Below are 19,722 nucleotides of genomic sequence, written 5' to 3' on the forward strand. Positions count from 1 at the left end.
TCGCACCTTCGCTCCCCTTTTCGCTCTCAGCAGGCAACGATGTAGCGGACCGTGGTCCCGAGGAGTCTGTACTTTCGCCCATCTGATCCAGGTCTGTCTCTGAGAGGCCGTATCTCGAACTAGGGCTTGCTGATCGCAGCTTGGATGTAGCTTTAGTCTTCGATTCTTTCGCCCCCCTTCTTGTTGGCCATGTTTATATGTGTTTACATATACTGTAGCGGTCCCTCTCGGGTTTAATAAATACAGGATATCTCAGAATAATAAGCAAATAATATGAAAAATAGCACCACTGCTAGCGGAGCTCCACTTCAGACGTCCATCTCTCGCATCGGACGAGACCCAGAAAACCTATTAAATTCTGATGACACCTTACCGCAATATCTCTGAAAAGGATGTTTATTGATTAAATCCATCAATCCAGGGATGTGTCCATTCCAGGAAGCATTGGGCACGAGTGAGAAACAGTCCCTTGACGAGGCCTCAGCTCATCGCAAGGTGAATACAAGCACACACATACACTAGCGTCATTTTAGCGGCACCAAATCTGCATATCTTTGGAAGGAAACCGGAGCACAGTGTGGAATACAAGCAGGAAATACCAGCAACATAACTCCCTGCAAGACAGCAGTGCTATTGCTCCGCCACCGTGACACCCCCATGTGTGTAATTATTCATTATTTAAACGAAATTATATGTAAAATGTAACATACACACTTTAATGCATTTCATCATGAAAGTGATGTCAAGTATAAATCTAAAGATTCTAAATGTGCAGAGAGTTGGAATATCATACATTTCATTTATTCTGTGTGGCGATCTATTGCTGCTTTCCGCTGCTGAAGCAAAATGCCGACATACAGATGCATCCGTGGTGCTTTTATATTCAAGCGTCGCATATTCCCGATCGTAATGACACGATACATTTTAAAAGTCTCACATTCCATCTTTTGTGCCGTCTATTTTTCATTTTTTTACTTTACCTGCTGTCGGGTCCAAGAAGCTCGTAGCGATGAAAAACTGGGATGCCGTTTACGACGGTCTGCTTTAATAATAAAGTAAACTACGAGGTTAAAGTACATTATGTTGCTGCTGTGAAGTTGCAAAAATTTAATAATAAAAAAGACATGTATAAATGACATGATACATTTTAAAAGTCTCACATACCATCTTTTGTGCAATTTTTTTTTTTTTTTTGCAACTTCACGTCGGCAACATAATGTATAGCGCTGTATTTGAGCCACTGAGAAAAAAAATAAGACACGATGGAAACATGTATGTGATTAAAGTGGAAATTTCGGTTTTAATCTCGAAATGTCCACTTTAACCTCGTAGTTTATTATTAAAGCAGACCATCGTAAACGTCATCCCAGTTCTTAATCGCTACGAGCTTCTTGGACCTGACAGCAGGTAAAGTAAAAAAATAAACGGCACAAAAGATGGTATGTGAGACTTTTAAAATATATCGTGTCATTACAGTCGGGAATATGCGACGCTTGAATATAAAAGCACCACGAATGCATCTGTATGTCGCCATTTTGCTTCACCACTTTGAACCATTCATCAAACAGCAAAGCGCGCACATGGATCCCGAAGGATCTCCATAGAGGCTTGCTGTCGCGTGTAGATAGTAAGCGGAGACTCTGGCGTCACATTCGACTTTTAGCACACTCGCCCCGACTTTTGCTGGTACTGCAACTTCGCGCCGCTGCCGCTTTAATTTCTGAGGACCTGCTCAGAGGGCGCGTGAAATGAACGCTGGGAACGCGTGGCAGCCATGATGCGGGTGCGTACGCGTTCTGAGCGTGAAGTATAAATGAGCCCTAAGGATTAATACCAATTATAACACAATGGACACCAAAAAGAATGAAGGACTTAAGGCCGATTTATACTTCACGCTTAGAACATGTACATGCCCGCATCATGGCTGCCACGCGTTCCCAGCATTCATTTTACGCGTCCTCTGAGCAGGTCCTCAGAAATTAACGCGACAGCGTCGCGTGAGTTTTAGTACTAGCAAAAAGTCGGGGGGCGCAGTGTGCTAAAAGTCGGAATGTCACATCGTGCCCAATGCTTGCTGGAATGGACACATCCGTGGATAGATGGATTTAATCAATAAACATCCTTTTCAGAGATATTGCGATAAGGTGTCATCGGAATTTAATAGGTGTTCCAGGCAATTCACAACACACAGAAGCGGAACCTGTTCTTACCTTGGTAATATCTTGCACTGTCACCTGGTGGATTCCTCCAGATTTATGTAAAGTACGCGTGCAAGTATAAACACCACAACGCTTGCGTAACAGGAGCGTCCGCTGTAGCATGCGCCGCTTCGTGTGAAGTATAACTCTGGCCTTAGTCATTTTCTGCTGTTTACATCAAATGGCTACCCCAAGACATTTATTAAACAGTGCCTACATAGGAGATGACCCAGACCTCCGCAAACAGTTGACTCCCATTTGGTCCCTCACCGCACTTATAACACATTCTCTTATCATTGTAGCGTGGCAGAAAGTACAGTGTGTGTCCTGTCCAGATCTTGGATCAAGATAGAGCACAAACTGGCAAATACGTTACAGACGTTTCTTTTCAATGCCAAAAGCAATAAATCGACCACAAAGACAAGAAACTCCGTTTACAGTATTCCATTCAACGCATACCCAGTGGTATATGTGGGACAAACATCTGAAACATTTGCAACACTAATACAGAAGCATTGCAATGCCGTCAGAAGAAAAGACCCACAGTCCGTGATTTACACACAAGTTCTTCCGGACGACACACAAGTTCTTCCGGACGCACGTGTAACTGGGATAATGTGAAAGTAAAATTCAGTGCTTAGTACCAAGAGTGCTCGAGAACTGGCTGTGTCATGGCTGTCTAATGAAAACCCCATTAATAAACACTTGGACTTGAACCCAACATATTCAGGGTTAAAAAGAATATCCAAATAATAAATAAAGACTTTGATTAACCCCTTCCAAACACCTCTTTATTAATCCACCCCTTATTTAATGACACCTGGTAGGTTCTCAAACTTTTAATTTTTTTTTTTATTCCTATTTTAAGATACGTTACTCATTTTCTTCCTTTGTGGAGATATATAATGATTCAAGAGTCTGGTCACTAGGGATTTCATTTCATTCTTTACCATCATCTGCATCTGTGAAGCTATTACTTTTGTATCTGTGATTAGTTAATTATTGTCGTTGTCAGAGTTGTTTTTGGATTTTTTGTGTGCATTATTGAATTGTTTTTCATGTGTTGAGTATTTAATGCATACTTTTTCATATACAGTGATCCCTCCTCGATCGCAGGGGTTGCGTTCCAGAACCCCCTGCGAAAGGTGAAAATCCACTAAGTAAAAACCATACGTTTATATTATTATTTTTATATTGTCATGCTTTGGTCACAGATTTGCACAGAAACACAGGAGGTTGTAGAGACAGGGACTTTAAAACACTGCAAACAAACATTTGTCTGTTTTTCAAAAGTTAAAACTGTGCTCCATGACAAGACAGATGACAGTTTTGTCTCACAATTAAAAGAGTGCAAACATGTGTTCCTCTTCAAAGGAGTGCATGTCAGAGAGAGAGACAGAGAGAGAAAAGCAAACAATCAAAAATCAATAGGTGCTTTTAAGTATGCGAAGCATCGCCTGCCAAAGCAGCTGCAAGGAAGGGAGCAATGTGAAGGTAGTCTTTCAGCATTTTTTATAGGAGCGTCCGTATCCTTTAGGCCAGTGTGCGAGCAGAGACCCTCTGTCAGGAGCAGAAAATGTCAGAGAGAGAGAAAAGCAAACAATTAAAAATCAATAGGTGCCGTTCGGGCTTTTAAGTATGCGAAGCACCACATGGGAAGCATATCGTATATCATTGAGGAGTTTTATTTAATACATAATACATACTCTGATTGGGTAGCTTCTCAGCCATCCACCAATAGCATCAATTGTATGAAATCAACTGGGCCAACCAACTGAGGATGTACCATAAATTAAAGACCCATTGTCCGCAGAAATCCGTGAACCAGCGAAAAATCTGTGATATATATTTAAATATGCTTACATATATAATCTGCGATGGAGTGAAGGTGCGAAAGTCGAAGCGCGATATAGCGAGGGATCACTGTATTTAATTGAACTGCTGTGTTGTGTGTTTCTGTGTGTGAGTGTTTGTGAGCCAAATCAAGGCTGGGTGCGTTCCTGGTGTCCCCTAAATAAAATAGCCATATTAAAATCCAAATATTAAAGCAATATAAATAAAGATAGCTTTATGATATCTCACAATTCCATTGTTGTCATCACTGTGTCATGTGAGCTCATACTTTTATATCCACATAGTAATACATCAACTGATAATTTACTTCACTTTTTGTTCTGATTTTCCTTGAGTGTCATAGAGGACTGAAATGTCCTAAAAATTCTCTACATTTTGATTCCTCCTGTCTTTTGGTAGAAGACTGAAATCTAGTGCAATTTTAATTTACCCCTCTGGAGTTTAGTTCCAGTGTAGAAGGTTTGTGTAACAATGTACCATTAAAAATAATGCCTTTATGATTTAGAAAACAAATGTCATGTTCTGGAAACCTTTTTTGAATGTGTAAACATCTGTTTGATCTTATTCTCTTTCAGCTAGTGGTGGGTGGCAGGAGCCAGACAATCCACATTCCCTTCGGGTGGGTAAAAAATTCTTCTTTATTAAATCCTTCTCATTTATTAACCAGCATATATATATTTTGTATAGCAACTTTCATAATCACTTGCATTAAAGGCTTTATTAACTAATATCAAAGGTTGCCATAAAAAATGAATTGGTGAGGTTAACTAGATGGCCATGCAGCAGTATATTAAAATAACTAAAAACTGCAATAGGAAGAAACATAACTTCAGTAGCTGATTTTATGACAGAAAAATCTCCATAAGCTGTGTTGATAATTTTAAGGTAGAATTGCAAGTTTATATCAGCAAAAATAACATTGACAGAGATTTAAAATATCAAGATTAGCTGTTGAACAGGAAAATCTAGAGGGCAATTCCAAAATGGACAGAGCCATAAAAATGAACAATGCTGTTAAATAAGCAATAAACATATAGTAAACTGCATATTGCTTTTATTTTGAGAACTATGTCTAATAGCAGCATTATAAACCTGTTAAACATGAACATACTGAGAATATCTATAGTACTGTTCATCATATCTGCTTTTTAGTGTAGTGGTAGATGTGTGGCTTTACGTGATTAATAGCATGGTTTGATGTGGGTGCTTTTATCTGTTGCAGTAAGACTCTTATATTTGTTTACATTTTTGACTTAATTAGCCTTCCACACTAATAACTGGTTCAGGATTGTATTGTTATGCAATCCATATATATTTTTCTTTTTATTCCTGAGTTTACTCCTACTCTATGTAGGAAGCATACAATATGTTACAATTATAATTTTATTATCTACATTTAAAAAAAAAAGTTTTTTTTTTCTTCAAAATTACTTTGCAATTTTAATGAAATGACATTTCTAGTATTTGAGAATTTTTATCATCAACCTACCTATATTAAAATTACTAGCCAACCCGCGGCGTAACATACGCCGCATAATCAGGCCGTTTTTTTTAATGATTTTTAAGCACAGGGAGAAAATTAACATTTTGAAAAATCGGTAATGTAATAAATCAGTAAGAAAGCAACATTGTAACAATGCATGGAACGCACAACAACAACATTTTTTTATATAGCACATTTTCATACAAACAGTAGCTCAAAGTGCTTTACATAATAAAGAATAGAAAAATAAAAGACACAATAAGAAAATAAAATAAATCAACATTAATTAACATCGAATAAGAGTAAGGTTCAATGACCGGGGGGGACAGAAAAAACAAAAAAACTCCAGACAGCTGGAGAAAAAATAAAATATGTAGGGATTCCAGACCATGAGACCTCCCAGTCCCCTCTGGGCATTCTACCTAACATAAATGAAACAGTCCTTTTTGGATTTAGGATTCTCACGGAAGGGCTTGATGAAGATGGTCACGTAGAGTTCTGCCTTTTAATCCATCCATCATTGTTGGAGCATCATGAAGCTTTGAGTAGGTGGAGGTGGCAGGCCACCACCACAAAGAAACCGGAAAAAGAAACAAAAAAGAGAATAGGGGTCAGTACGGATTTTAGAGCCACCATGAATAGTAGTTATGATGAATTGAACATATAGAGTATCAGGATTAAGTTAAATTAAGTTAAATTGAAGTTATAGAAAGGCCATGTTAAAGTAATGTGTTTTCAGCAGTCTTTTAAATTGCTCTACTGTATCAGCCTGGCGAATTCCTATTGGCAGGCTATTCCAGATTTTAGGTGCATAGCAGCAGAAGGCCGCCTCACCACTTCTTTTAAGTTTTGTTTTTGGAATTCTAAGGAGACACTCATTTGAGGATCTGAGGTTACGATTTGGAATATAAGGTGTCAGACATTCCGATATATACGATGGGGAGAGATTATTTAAGGCTTTATAAACCATAAGCAGAATTTTAAAGTCAATCCTGAATGACCAGTGTAGTGACATTAAAACTGGAGAAATGTGTTCGGATTTTCTTTTCCTAGTTAGGATTCTAGCAGCTGCATTCTGCACTAGTTGCAAACGATTTATGTCTTTTTTGGGTAGTCCTGAGAGGAGTGTGTTACAGTAATCTAGTCGACTGAAAACAAACGCGTGAACTAATTTCTCAGCATCTTTCAGTGATATAAGAGGTCTAACTTTACTTATGTTTCTTAAGTGAAAAAATGCTGTCCTAATGATCTGATTAATATGCGATTTAAAATTCAGATTACAGTCAACAATTACCCCTAAGCTTTTTGCATGGAACAATGGCAGAATTCTAGGTATGTACAACTGTGATTTATGTGATTATCTAGGATTTGCATCTTTGTTGTTATAGGGGTTACACAGTACCCCCACAGTATGCTTCCTAATACCCTCTGTTTTTGAATATTTCACACAATGCCATTTAAACAAAATGCAATATTAGAGCAATGGAACCTGAATGAACAGCCATTATATTTTTTTTTAAACATACTTTATTGAAGGTAGTTCTATAACGACCCATTCACCCATGGGAAGAAGGAATTGCCCCCATAATTTCAACACTTGGTTGAAGCACCTTAAGCATGAATAGACAAAATCTCTCGGCCAAAAGCAGTGGTTGTAGGACGTGTGCGGTGTTTTTGGCTTTTAAGATGTCTCCAAAGGAAAAAAAATCACAGTGAGATCTCGGAATCTCTGAGGCCGTGGAATTTCACCGTTGCATGAAATGACGCGTCTTCCAAACAATCATCAAATAGCTGCCATTGATTGTCAGGCAGTAGGCAAAGTGGCTCCATCCTGTTGAATCCACGTTTTCGATATTCATTTTATTCAGTTTTATAACCTTCACACACAAACTGTTTCAAACATAGCAACATACCGATCCGGATAAACCTGTGATTGCAGTACCCTCCACATTTTCAAAAAAAGTAAGGACCTATGACACCATGTAATGACTCGGCACACCATACTGTGACCTTCGTGCTGTATAATGGACGCTGGTGAAGCACAAAAAGATTTTCCTGTGTCCAGGATGAGACATTCTGTTTGTTAACATATCTGTTAACGTGAAAATGGGTTTTGTTCAACATCCACAAGTTGTTAATGAAATTAGCATCCTCGTTCACTTTAGCCAACAGTTGTTTTCAAAAATGTTGACGCAAAACATGGTCATTGGTTTTGAGTTCCTGCACAATCTGAAATTGTAGGGGTAGAACTTCAAATTGTGCAGTATTCTTTGCATGCTTCGTCGCCCCAAGTGTAGCGATGATGCATATTGTCGAATGGAGTGGCAAGGGCTCCTCAAGATGGCTGCTCAAAACAGCCTCAGTATTCTCTGTTGTGCGGGCTGTTTGAACACCACCTGGAGACTTTTTTTTTTTTTTTAAAGGCTGAACCAGTTTCTTTGAATTATGCACCCATGTTGTAATTGCATGAGCAGACGGGACACAATCGTGACTTCCTAACTGTTAATGATGCCAGAATACCTTTTGCGCAGCAGTCACACTATCACCATTCTTACGGAAGGCTTTCACAATGAACGCTCGTTACGCACTACTACTGTACTTCATTGTAACAAATGGCAAAGGGTTCTGAATGAGGTCGCTTTGGTCCAAAACAACTGCCGATGCCCCTGGGTCACCAACAGCTAGTTCCAAAATTTCCTGTTTCCAAGTGCCATCCTGTATTTAAGTGATGTTTAGATTCAGTTTGGCTGGAAACAGTCAAGCTTAGATGTGTCCAGTTTAATTTAATCTGTTTAAACTTGGTTCATTGGTTGAGTGATTAAGGGGGCAGTTACTTTGTCACGTGGATGGTACAGGTGTTGGTGAGCTTTTTTCCTTCAATTAATCAAATGATCATTTAAGAGCAAATCAACATGGATTGTTTCAGCTTAGTCCCTCTGTAGATGATGTTGCTTTATGATTGTGAATGTAGAGTTTTTGTGAAAATTTTTAGTAATTAAGTGCACTGGAATGAATTAAGGCTTAACTCATTAGTAGTTTACGAATTAATTCTAAATTTAGTAATGTAAGCCGTGCCATCCTCTGGAGTTTCCCTTTAATTTCTCAGCTATACTACTGTACTCTCCCCTTGGTTTGAAATAAGTATTCAGAGTAGCAATCAAAATCATAATCAGTTGCATTTAAATTTTGCCAGTACGATAATTATGTAAAATTTAAATTCAGTCGGAGAAATGAGAAAATTCTTGTATATATACTTGCTGCCTTTCACTTAATTGAACTAAGTTGCTTCTTTGAATTGATCCCAACCCAAATTAAATAATTTGAAGAAACATTGTAGCATTATTGTTAACATGAATTGCCTTGGAAATTTTCTAAGTCAGTGGGCCTCAATTATAATACCGGTGATTAATCGGATGTATCAGAATTACTGCGTTACTAAGTACTTTTCTGTATAAAACATTTTGCATTATTTTTGTTTATTTTATTCATTTTTTACAAGGAGCTCACAGGATTTGTTCACTTGAGCAGCTTATGGTTAAACATGCTAAATATAGTCCTTTGTGGTGCTGATGTGAAAGAGATTGCAGCAGAACACCATATTAAATTGCATTACCAATAAATGTTGATTCATTCAAAGCTAAAAACTGCTAAAATAAAAATTTTCACTCTGCACTAGAAAGCCTAGAATTAGTACTGCCTCAGTATACAGTGGGTTTGAATAAATGTCTATCAACAAAAAAACAAAGTTACTAAATTACTTTTACTCACTCTAAAGTACCATCCGGTTCTCTTCTTACCACATTCTAAAGAACAACATCTCCATCAGCTATAGATAAAATTGTGCTTCATTCTGTTCAGTTGTGAAGAATGGAAGAAGATGATCTGCTGTGGCAACCCCTAACAGGAGCAGCCGAAAGAATATGAAGATTCTGTTCAATTGTGGCTTTGCTCTTTCAGTTAATATGCTGTTTTGTTTTTTTCACCAAATCATTTTATTTTACTTTTTAAATTTCTTTTCTTAACTTCGAAAAGAATTTAGCAGTGATTGTTGATTGGTATTGTAAACTTAATCAGAAAGTGGAGATGGACAACAGTGTTGGGTTTTTCAAAAATGCAAGCTTTTGCAGTGATCAAAAATAAAAAAAGTAGTATCATTTACCTCATCAGGTTTATTGTCTCTTATGCTATGCACAATAAAATGAAGTGCACAATTGACCAAGTGCATCACACCGCCTCTGTCCGACTGCCCGAATCCATCTTTGTAGATTGTCAAATATAACAAAAGGTAGTAATAAGCAAAACAGTAAAGTTTTCTTTTGAATGCATTATATGTAAATGGAAGATTGCTCCTTTAGAGTTTGGGAACAGTGGATACATTGGTTTTGTTAACATTTTCCGCAGAATATGATTCAGAACCCATCTTCTATGGGGGAGGAAGAAAGGATCTCCTTTTTTTTCAACGAATCTGAACATTTTTAGTCCCCTGATACCGAAAACCTTGATATCTCGATGATGGGCACGTGTCTGTGTGTCAGTTTCTTGAGGGCTGTCCAGAGCTAAAATGACTGGATGGAAAAATACCAAGCCTGTTATGGGATGATATGCTGATTAGTTTTTGAGCCAAATCCTGCTAGAGAAAGAGGTGCTCTAAAGGAACCCTCAAATACTGTAATCCTGCAATTAATTGGCTCTCATCAATTACTATCATAATGACCTATTTTATGTTCAGAAAGATCAGCATTAGAGTGGTAAATAATTACTGAAATGTTATTGAATAGTTAGGGTAGCTTGGTTGCTAGAGTGCAAAGCCTACTGATGCTCAAGTCCAAATTTCACAATAAAAAAAAAATTGTAGCACCTTCTATTTATGACACACTACATCTGTCGATGCTCTCATTTAAACTTTGTCAGCGCTGATGAAATTGCTTTGAGCAGTGCACTGGTAGATGAAGATGTTATACCCACACCACTTGTTCCAAGGTTGCTGATAATATGACGGGGTGAGAGAAATGTATGTTAAATACCTTGTTTACTGGGTCAATTGCACAAAATTGGCTTAGTGCCTGGCAATAGTGCATAGCACACTTGCTAAACACTTATTTCACTCTGCAGTTACTGTCAGCACTATGGCAAAATGTGGGATGAGGTGCATTAGAATGTCCCGCTTGTTAGAGCATTATTATAGGGAAATGTCAACAAACAAAAAAGTCAGCTAATTTTCTTTCTACAATGTTGCCAAACTTCAATCAGAATGTTTTTGATATTTTAGGATATGTATTTTTTCAATTGAAGCAATTATTTCCCCATAGTGTATATATTGAAATGTCTTTTCTTAGTGGTTACCAACTGCCCTGTATCACTGAATTTCACGTAAAATTTAACTGTTTGCTACATCAATACACATAATTAGTTTACACTTACTGTGCACTTTTGTCATGCTTATAATTAATGTGGGAAAGGATTATGATGCTAAGGATGAAACAAGTTTTGAAATTAAGTCTTTTTGTTGCACAGATTAGCAAATTAATCGAGTACTACCAACAACTTGCTCAAAGAGAAAAGGTAGAACGGGACCGGAAGAAGCTGGCTCGACGACGTGCCTACATGCCTCTGGCATTTTCGGTAAGAGAGAAATTCCTTTGCAAAATCATAATGTTTTAGTATTTTCAAATAGTGGACCATGAAATGTAAGATTGTTGTATGTGCATTTGAATTTACTCAGTATTTTCTTATTGAGTTTTAATGTTACCTTAATTAATACATAGTAGTCCCATAATGCTATACAGGATGAATAAATGCATTCAGTAAATTTTTTATTATAATTTGTGTATGGTGTTACCCAACAAATCAATGGCTCGTTTTACTCTTTAAAAATGCATGCTGTTCTCTTACCACTAATAACAGAATATCCTCACTTCATTGACTGGTTTTATTTATTTATTTATTCTTTCTGTTTGCACTTGTTATTAAGAATGTGTTTTTGTTTTAACATTTGTTTCATAAACCTACAGCTGACTTTGCTGCTGTGCATGCAGAATTTGGTACACCTGCTTAAAATTTTGCTTTATTAGTGTTTCACCTTGTTGTTTCTCTCTCCCTTCTCTTTGCTAATGCACACCGCTATTTTTGGTTTTAATCCCCAGCAACACACAATTCATGTGGTGGTGAGTTGTTTTATCCCACAAATTATATTTTTCGATGTGTTCTAATCTGATTGCATTCTTTGCTTTGCAGCCATTGCTAATCTAATTAAATTAGATAACATCTGCAATAATTTACTTTTCCCTCCTAATCAATCCATCCTTAAAAATATTGATTTTTCTGTTTAAAATTCCCTACACCTACTAATTACCAGTGTCATTTTCTCAATAATATCCTAGGTGTTTGAAGCTCATCATAGTTCTTTTTGTTTGAAATGTGATGTTTAGTTAAACTGATTGCTTGAAAATTCATGTAAAATAAGGAATATCTGCATTTTATCCATTTATAAGTGTGCATAAAAATATTTGGATTGGCTGCAGTCAGGAAAACTGGGATTCAGTGCATCAAATATGGTTACAAAATTAGTTTTAGTAAAAATTATCTTTGGTTATCTTGTAAGCTGTGGTTCCTCTATAGCATGAACTTGACATTAAAAACTAAAATCTGGGAAGTGCCAGGCACAGTATGTTTATTTTTGTACAGATTTTAATAGAGTATTTTTTGTTTGTTTGTTTGTTTATTTATGTATCTATTTATGTTTTCCATTAGTCAGTAACCCTTATGAACATGAACTTATCAGACTTAAATGTGGAATAGGAACAGTCACGGTGTTAACACAATGTTGGTGTACAGAACAGTGTGTCTAGTACTGTCAAATGTAGAAAGGAGGTGGAGCTACATATTGGGTAGGCAGACACACTTGTAAGGCCAGTTCTCATAACTTGAAAATGCATCTAAAATACATTTCAATGGGGAGAAAAATGTGCGTCCTAATCCAAACAATTGACACCTCTTTCTTCCTAATATAGCATAGAATCTCATTAGAATTAACACACTTACCTTAATAGTTAATCATAGTTATAAAAACACTCCCCAGCTAGGATTATGTTTGTTTGTTTATCTATTACACACAGTACCTTTACAACTTCACTCACAAATTAAGTTCATATATATTACTTACCCTTAAATCGCGGAGTATTAACATAAAAAACAAAAAAAGGGAGAAATAAATCAAATATTACTATTAATACCACACTGCTGCTGCTTTTATTGCACTAGAACATCTGGAGAGGCCAAACTTGGAAGTAGAAGTAGCAGCAACACATGTAGCCATTACACAAGTATTTGCAGCAAAAGCAGCATCAGTAGAGATTTAGTTGGTTGTGTACTTTATATTATAGTTCTTATCCTTGAAGAACAGACCTGAGTCTCGGTAGTTCTGAATAGTTTATACTTCAGTGTGTACAGTGTTTACCCCTCAACTGTGGATACTCCAACCACGGGCTCGGTTTTCTGTGGTTTAAAAATAATTAAAAAAAAAAATCCAAAAATTAAAATTCACTCTGAATTAAACACACATCCAAATGGCTGAATGCTGTTAGATTGCTTCCAGAATGATTTAATTGTGCACTGTGTTTTTTTTTTTTCTTTTCCCCCCCTTCAGCCACTCCAGCAACCCAGCCTGTCCCTCTCTTAGCATTAGTCACACTATAGCACGTGCAGTGTAATTCATCCAGGCTTGTGGTATCACTTTAAGTATAACTTTTATTTAACTTAATATGGCCCCAATGTCCAAAAGCAGCAAAGCTGGCAATTTTGCTAAACGTAAGAGAAGGTGTGAAGTTCTTCCTTTTAAATGGGAAAATCAGAATTCTTGGATGTAGTATTGAAATATAAAATTTCTTAAGTTGAAGTTGCCAGGAAGTGTACATCAAGAACAAATCATCCGTTTGTGAAGTGATAAAAAGAAAGACGTAATTTGTGCTAGTGTTGCTTATGCTCCTTAAAATGGTAAAGTTAGGTCCCAAGTGCATGATAAATATTTGGAAAAAGCATTACAATTGTGGAACAAAGACCTGGAACAGACGGTTGACAGTAACAGGTTACAACAGAAAGCAGTGCACCTGTTTGAAGTATCAAGCAAAGAATCCAATGAAAAGAGCAAGAACAAACCATTTATTACAAGTAAGAGATGGCTTAACAGATTACCAGAATGAATACTAAGCTATTTTACTTTTACTATACAGTACACTATGGCAAATTACATAATGTTCATTGTGTTTAAAGGTACTTACTAATAACAGTATCATACTGTATGTATGTGTGTTAAAATATATACAGTAGATGGCTGTCTGTATCCACAGATTTAGTATTGGAGTATTCAACTAACAATGGATTAAAAACAATTGGGGGCATCCAGAAATTTCTAAAATACAAAGTGTGAGCTTGCCATGTACTAAGCCCAACATTGAATCCACGCAAATGAAATGATCTGTAGGCATACGTTAAATATAATGGCTCACAGGAGTAAGCTTACAGCTCCTATACGGCAGCTAATTACATAGCCATCACACTGCTCTTCATTTGGCTAGCTGTGCTCACACAAAGCACCCTTGCTCTACTCTGTATATCAGTTGAACCAGTTTCCTGGTATTTACCACCTTTATAAATAGAAAGCTCTTTTCTCACTCACCTATTCTACCATGGCTTCTGAGCATCATCAGTCGCCAAGGTGCAAAACAGTTTCCATCTTCACAGTACCCACAGTACTGCAGCTATTAACAAAACACAAAAGACATAGACATATTCTGGAAAATAAAGACAGTCAAACAAAGAAGACTAAATAAGCCCTTACTCAAAATTTAAGATGAAATCCTTTGTAAAACCATTTAACTGTTAAACCTTTAAACTGTTGCATAGTTATGCAAGTATTGTATCATTTTATGTAAGGGGCTTGAGCATTCACATATTTTGGTTTCTGCGAGGGGAGCATGGAATGTACTGTATTCCCCATGAATACAGAGGGTCTACTGTATATTGTACACATTGCAGAGGAAGATTGATGCAACACCTGCATTAGATGTTTCTTACACAGTCTTTTAATTGTATGTACAATCACATCCAGTTTTAGTCGGTACAGTGGCTGCTCTATCATTCCTTAACCACTGAAGCATCTTCACAGTAAGTTCAAAATTATTTTATATCAGAGGACAGCCCTGGTGCAAAATTTAAAGTAAGAATTGTACAAAGTATGCTACTACTGTCTGACTGCAAGGTAACTCTGTTTTCATTGGCCCTTGTAACTGAAGATGATGATTCAGAACAGAGTATTCTCAAAAACCTTGTAACATAAATTATTGTAACCCTAATTCTGATGTGTTTACTGTATAAGCAGGAGAAAGTTTTGATCCTGCTCATTTCTTTGATAATGCAGCTTTTTGTGATATCTCTATACCTCTGAAAATAATTGAGGTCTGCAGCACAGGAGGCTTAAAAGACACATGCAAATGTAATATAAACAACACATTCTGTATGTAAAGTTATGCCCAAAATCCCAGAAATTAAGCTTTTTTGATTGCATATATACAAGACAAATGTTCGTAATTTTCAGTTTGCTGTACCATAGCTTTAGTAAGAAACAACTAAACTAGAAAAGGAAACTAAGTTGTGAACAGTTTACCTTTGCTAGCAGTTAGATATATCACGTATAATATAGTAAAATCATTGAATTTATTCATTCAGGTGTCTGTAGAAAAACAAAGCATTTAAATTCTAAACTACAATCATTAAGTCATCTGGAAATATGTTTGTGTATTTGTGATGAAATTTCCCAAGAGCAGTGTTTAAATTCTGTTATCTCTTTTGATTTGTTCAGTTTAATAATTTCTTAACAAAATTTGCTTATATTACAAAGATGCATTTGATGCAAACAGAATCATGGATAGACAATCTTTAAATTTAGCAGAACTAAATATAAAGCAGCAGGGATAGTTAAGAAAGCCACAGGAACCTCACTTTCTACCAGTAATGCCAACCCTTCCCTTTGCTTCACCATTTCTTCACTCCCACATGTCGGTTAAATAGTTGTTTGTTCAAAATGTGCAAATTATTCATTAAACATGAACTTAGACAATAATCAGCACACATTTATAAACAGGAAAGTATAGTGTCATGGGAGTCCATTTTTGATTTGAAGAGTGGACTCTTGACAGGTGAACCCACACACAGTCTCTAGCCACTTATTATTCACTTCCATTACCTTGCCCTTAACATGGTATTTAGTCCACTTGATGATCTTAGTCATAGAATTACATCTGAACCCAGACACTTCTTCTGGTTCTGCCTCCTGAAACAGAGGCATTGTGTAGTTTCTTTCCACTTCTCCATATCATTCCTGTTGAGGTCATCCTTTCCCTACCTATTGTGAGAACAGATTTGACAAGTTCCCTCTATACCTTTCCTCATGTAAGTGTGAATTAATTTTACTTGCAGAAGTAAATTATGCTAGATGGGAAACCACTTGGATGTCTTTGATTTAAAATTGCTAACATGGTAAAGTGATGTTGGTACAAACCAACATGGGTTAGATGTACTGTAATTCACAGTGCATTGGGTTAGACAGTGGGGCATATGATAATTTTAAAATTAACATTGAATTAATTATGTTCATTTATTTATATATATATATATATATATCTATACTAATAAAAGGCAAAGCCCTCACTCACTGACTCATCACTAATTCTCCAACTTCCCGTGTAGGTAGAAGGCTGAAATTTGGCAGGCTTATTCTTTACAGCTTACTTACAAAAGTTGGGCAGGTTTCATTTCGAAATTCTACGCGTTAGGGTCATAACTGGAACCTATTTTTCTACATATAATGTAATGGAGTTGAATTAGAGATGGCCGTGGGGGGCGGAGTTTCGTGTGACGACATCACGCCTCCTACGTAAGTACGTAGAGAACAAGGAAGAACTCCAAACAGCGATGAGCACAAAACGCACACTTCACAATTGAGAAGGCAGAAAAACATTATGAAGCAACTGATGCATACAAGCATATTCATAAGTACAGCTACTGCGGAAACAAAGCACGGCGTGAACCGTAAGTTTATATTAAATTAAGTTCATAGACAGGCTGCCACTAGCGTTTGTAATTTAGTGCCTGCCCATATAAGGCCGTCCATCAGCGCAATCCAATACAAACACTGCCGGTAAATATTCACGTGTGAAGGACTGTGCTTATGCAGAGGAAGATGAGATGGTCAGGGTGGTGTTTGGCACAGACTCATTGAAACTGCGAGAGAAACTTTTAAGTGCCGGGTCATAGCTGACATTACACGAGATGGCACCAGCACAGCTGGGAACCTTCGATGCAAGAACACCAAGCGGCTCACGTGAACTGGCGCGGTGCACAGACAAAAGCAACAGTTCCAAAGAGTGCTGAACAAAAACCGAATTACACAATTGAGAAGGCAGCAGAAAAATATGACGCGTCTGATACATACAATCATATTCATAAGTGCGCTACTTCGGAAACAAAGCACACGGTGGAAAAAGTGACTGTCCCGCTAAAGGAAGACAGTGTAAAAAAAAAACCTGTGCATGCAGTTTGTCACATCTCAGATAAAGAGGAAGACGAGCTGTTTATTGATGCAGCAAGAAACGAATCGATGAATGAAACCTCTTATCTTTACAACGATTGACAAACACGGAATGTAACTTGAACACAACACATCGTACAAATACGAGCCTGATTGAAACAAATAATGATAATCAAATCCTTGATGACAGCAACATTCAATAACACTCACAAAACAATTACTGTATATTGACAATCATGTTAACTTATTTTTAAAATGTTCCCTTTTCTTTTTCATAACTTCTACTTCTCCACTGCGATACGCGGGTATATATATATAAATGTATATATATACACCCCGATCTACAGTACATACTCTCGCATAAACAAGCCACACGCTGTGGCGCAATTGTAGAGTCTTCGTCTCTAATGCCGAAATTCGAGGTTCGATTCCCGAGAGGGGATGCACTGAGTATGTACGCTACCGATTCATTTTACCTTCGATCTCCTTGGTTTTGGGCGTATGAAAAATATTCGGTTAACTCAGAATCATGTTTCGTTATTTTTAAAATGTTTCCCTTTATTAGCACAAGCACAGCTGAGAAGCTTCCATGCATGTACTCCATAACGCGTTAAAAAAATAACGCATTTAATCACACTTTCAATTCCAAGCAAATGGGAACTTTTGTCAATGCATGATTTCCTGGTACATCCATTACACTGATGCACACATCACAGCTACAAAAATGTTAGAGTCGGAATAAAGCGCGTTCCTACGACTGATCATTTCGCTACCCGAGCGAAGCCTTGATAAAAGCATGGTTTTGTGCACACTGAAAAGCAAGCAAAATTAGATGCATTACAGAAAGCGGACTTTGTGGCTCTTACTGGGGATCATTGGACTTCCGTGACCGTTAGTAATTCTAAATACATCTAATTATAAAATGTTCAATGATCACACTGTTTTAGTCTAATGTACAAAATAATTTTGGCTAATGTTACTCAGAGTTTAAAGATTAAGTTATATATATATATATATATATATATATATATATATATATATATATATATATATATATATATATATTAATATATATATATATATATATATATATATATATATATATAATATTAATATATATATAGGTATATACAGGTGTATATTTCCATATGATAAGCTTAGAAGGCTATTTATATTTTTAAATATAAAATTGTTAATACACAAACAATTTTTGGTAATAAACAACATTTATAATAAAACACAATGCCTAGCAATAAGTGTGTGGAGGCATAGATATTTATATGTATTTTTAAACAATGCATAAACCTGTGGAAGTCAAGCATTTAATAAATCTCATATGTAAGCAAACTGATACTGCTGTGCACAGAACACTGCATTATTAATAGATCTCTCTCCCTTTAGGCAATACAGTCTCCACTAAATCGGCATAGATTGCTTTGTGAAACTGTCTTTTGTACTACTTTGTAATAGTGTGCTTTTTTCTTGGTCATCATATCTAATGGAGTTTGTCTGAATGTTTGTGCTTTTATTTATTTTTGGTTTATTTGCTGTACTTGTGTTGTATCCCAATTTCCAGGATTGTTGTACTTTGTGTAGATTCCCAATTTCTAGGAATGCCAGTAGTTTTGCTATTCTGATCTTATTCTCTCTGCATGTTCTATCCTGCATTCAAATGTTCATTGATTCTTCTGAAATTATTTTAAAGGAAAAATATGGCCTTGGAACAAGGCTTCAGAGACAAAGATCTGGAGCACCCATCAGCAGTATTGCTGGACTTTCGTGAGTATATTATATGCATACTTCATAAATGGATGGTTGAATTGGTTAAGTTGGTTTTAGAGTGCTTTTTCTTTTCTCTCTATTTTTGAAATGGTACTTGTATAGCTATGATCTATTTTTTAAATTGGAAGGACTTTTATCCGGTTGCTTGCTATGGGTTTCTCTTCAATTTCTGACATTTTAATTATGTACCCTTTTTTCTTTGTCAACTTTATCTCTTTAATGTCTTTACTACGGTGCAAGTTTTGACTTCCTTTGCATATTTTTCTGTTCTAATCACTTTTTTTAGCTCTTTATAGTTTTAGAATTTCTTATTTTAAAAGAGAAAGTGAGTAAAAATCAAGGACCAAAGGTTAGTAGCACTTTAGAATAAGGGTTTATAGTGCAGCCTATTTTGCTATTTCAGTCACTTACTGTTGTGTTGTAATGCTATCCTGGCACCTGCTCTTAACATATTATGACTCCAGGAAGGTGTTTTAATGAAGGAGAAAAGGTAAGGAGCTGACTTATTACTGTATAACATCGCCTTCCATTATAGTTTCTAACCCAGAAATAATGTACCCCAGCATGGCTTAAGTTAAGAGAACATGCAAACATATAGAATTACAACACCCAAGTAATACGAGATACCACTTCAATTTCAAAACCTTAACTTCCCAAACTGTAATAAAGGTTTTAAGTATAGTCACCTGGTTGGAAGTTTAAGGTTCTAGATGAAAAATAATCCCAGCAACTGCCACATTCTCAACACTAAGCATTAATCTAGAGTCCACAATCATTTGGAAAGGGGGTTTTTACGATGTTCCCAAGTGCACCTTAACAGA

General features: G+C 36.5%; 1 protein-coding gene across 3 annotated transcripts in view; it reads left to right on the top strand.

Annotated features, from left to right (window-relative positions):
* The window catches only part of dctn4 (dynactin 4), a 72,669-nt gene that overhangs the window by 22,753 nt on the left and 30,194 nt on the right, over positions 1–19,722 (top strand). For 2 of the 3 annotated variants that reach the window (XM_039773985.1, XM_039773983.1), the window contains 4 exons: positions 4,628–4,671; positions 11,050–11,157; positions 11,679–11,699; positions 18,825–18,898. In XM_039773985.1, the coding sequence (XP_039629919.1) occupies positions 4,628–4,671; positions 11,050–11,157; positions 11,679–11,699; positions 18,825–18,898 (247 nt within the window). The remainder of the gene's footprint in view (positions 1–4,627; positions 4,672–11,049; positions 11,158–11,678; positions 11,700–18,824; positions 18,899–19,722) is intronic. The other variant, XM_039773984.1, reaches the window with a different exon arrangement.

The sequence above is a fragment of the Polypterus senegalus genome, chromosome 13 (assembly GCF_016835505.1).
Source record: "Polypterus senegalus isolate Bchr_013 chromosome 13, ASM1683550v1, whole genome shotgun sequence".
NCBI classification, from domain to species: domain Eukaryota; kingdom Metazoa; phylum Chordata; class Cladistia; order Polypteriformes; family Polypteridae; genus Polypterus; species Polypterus senegalus.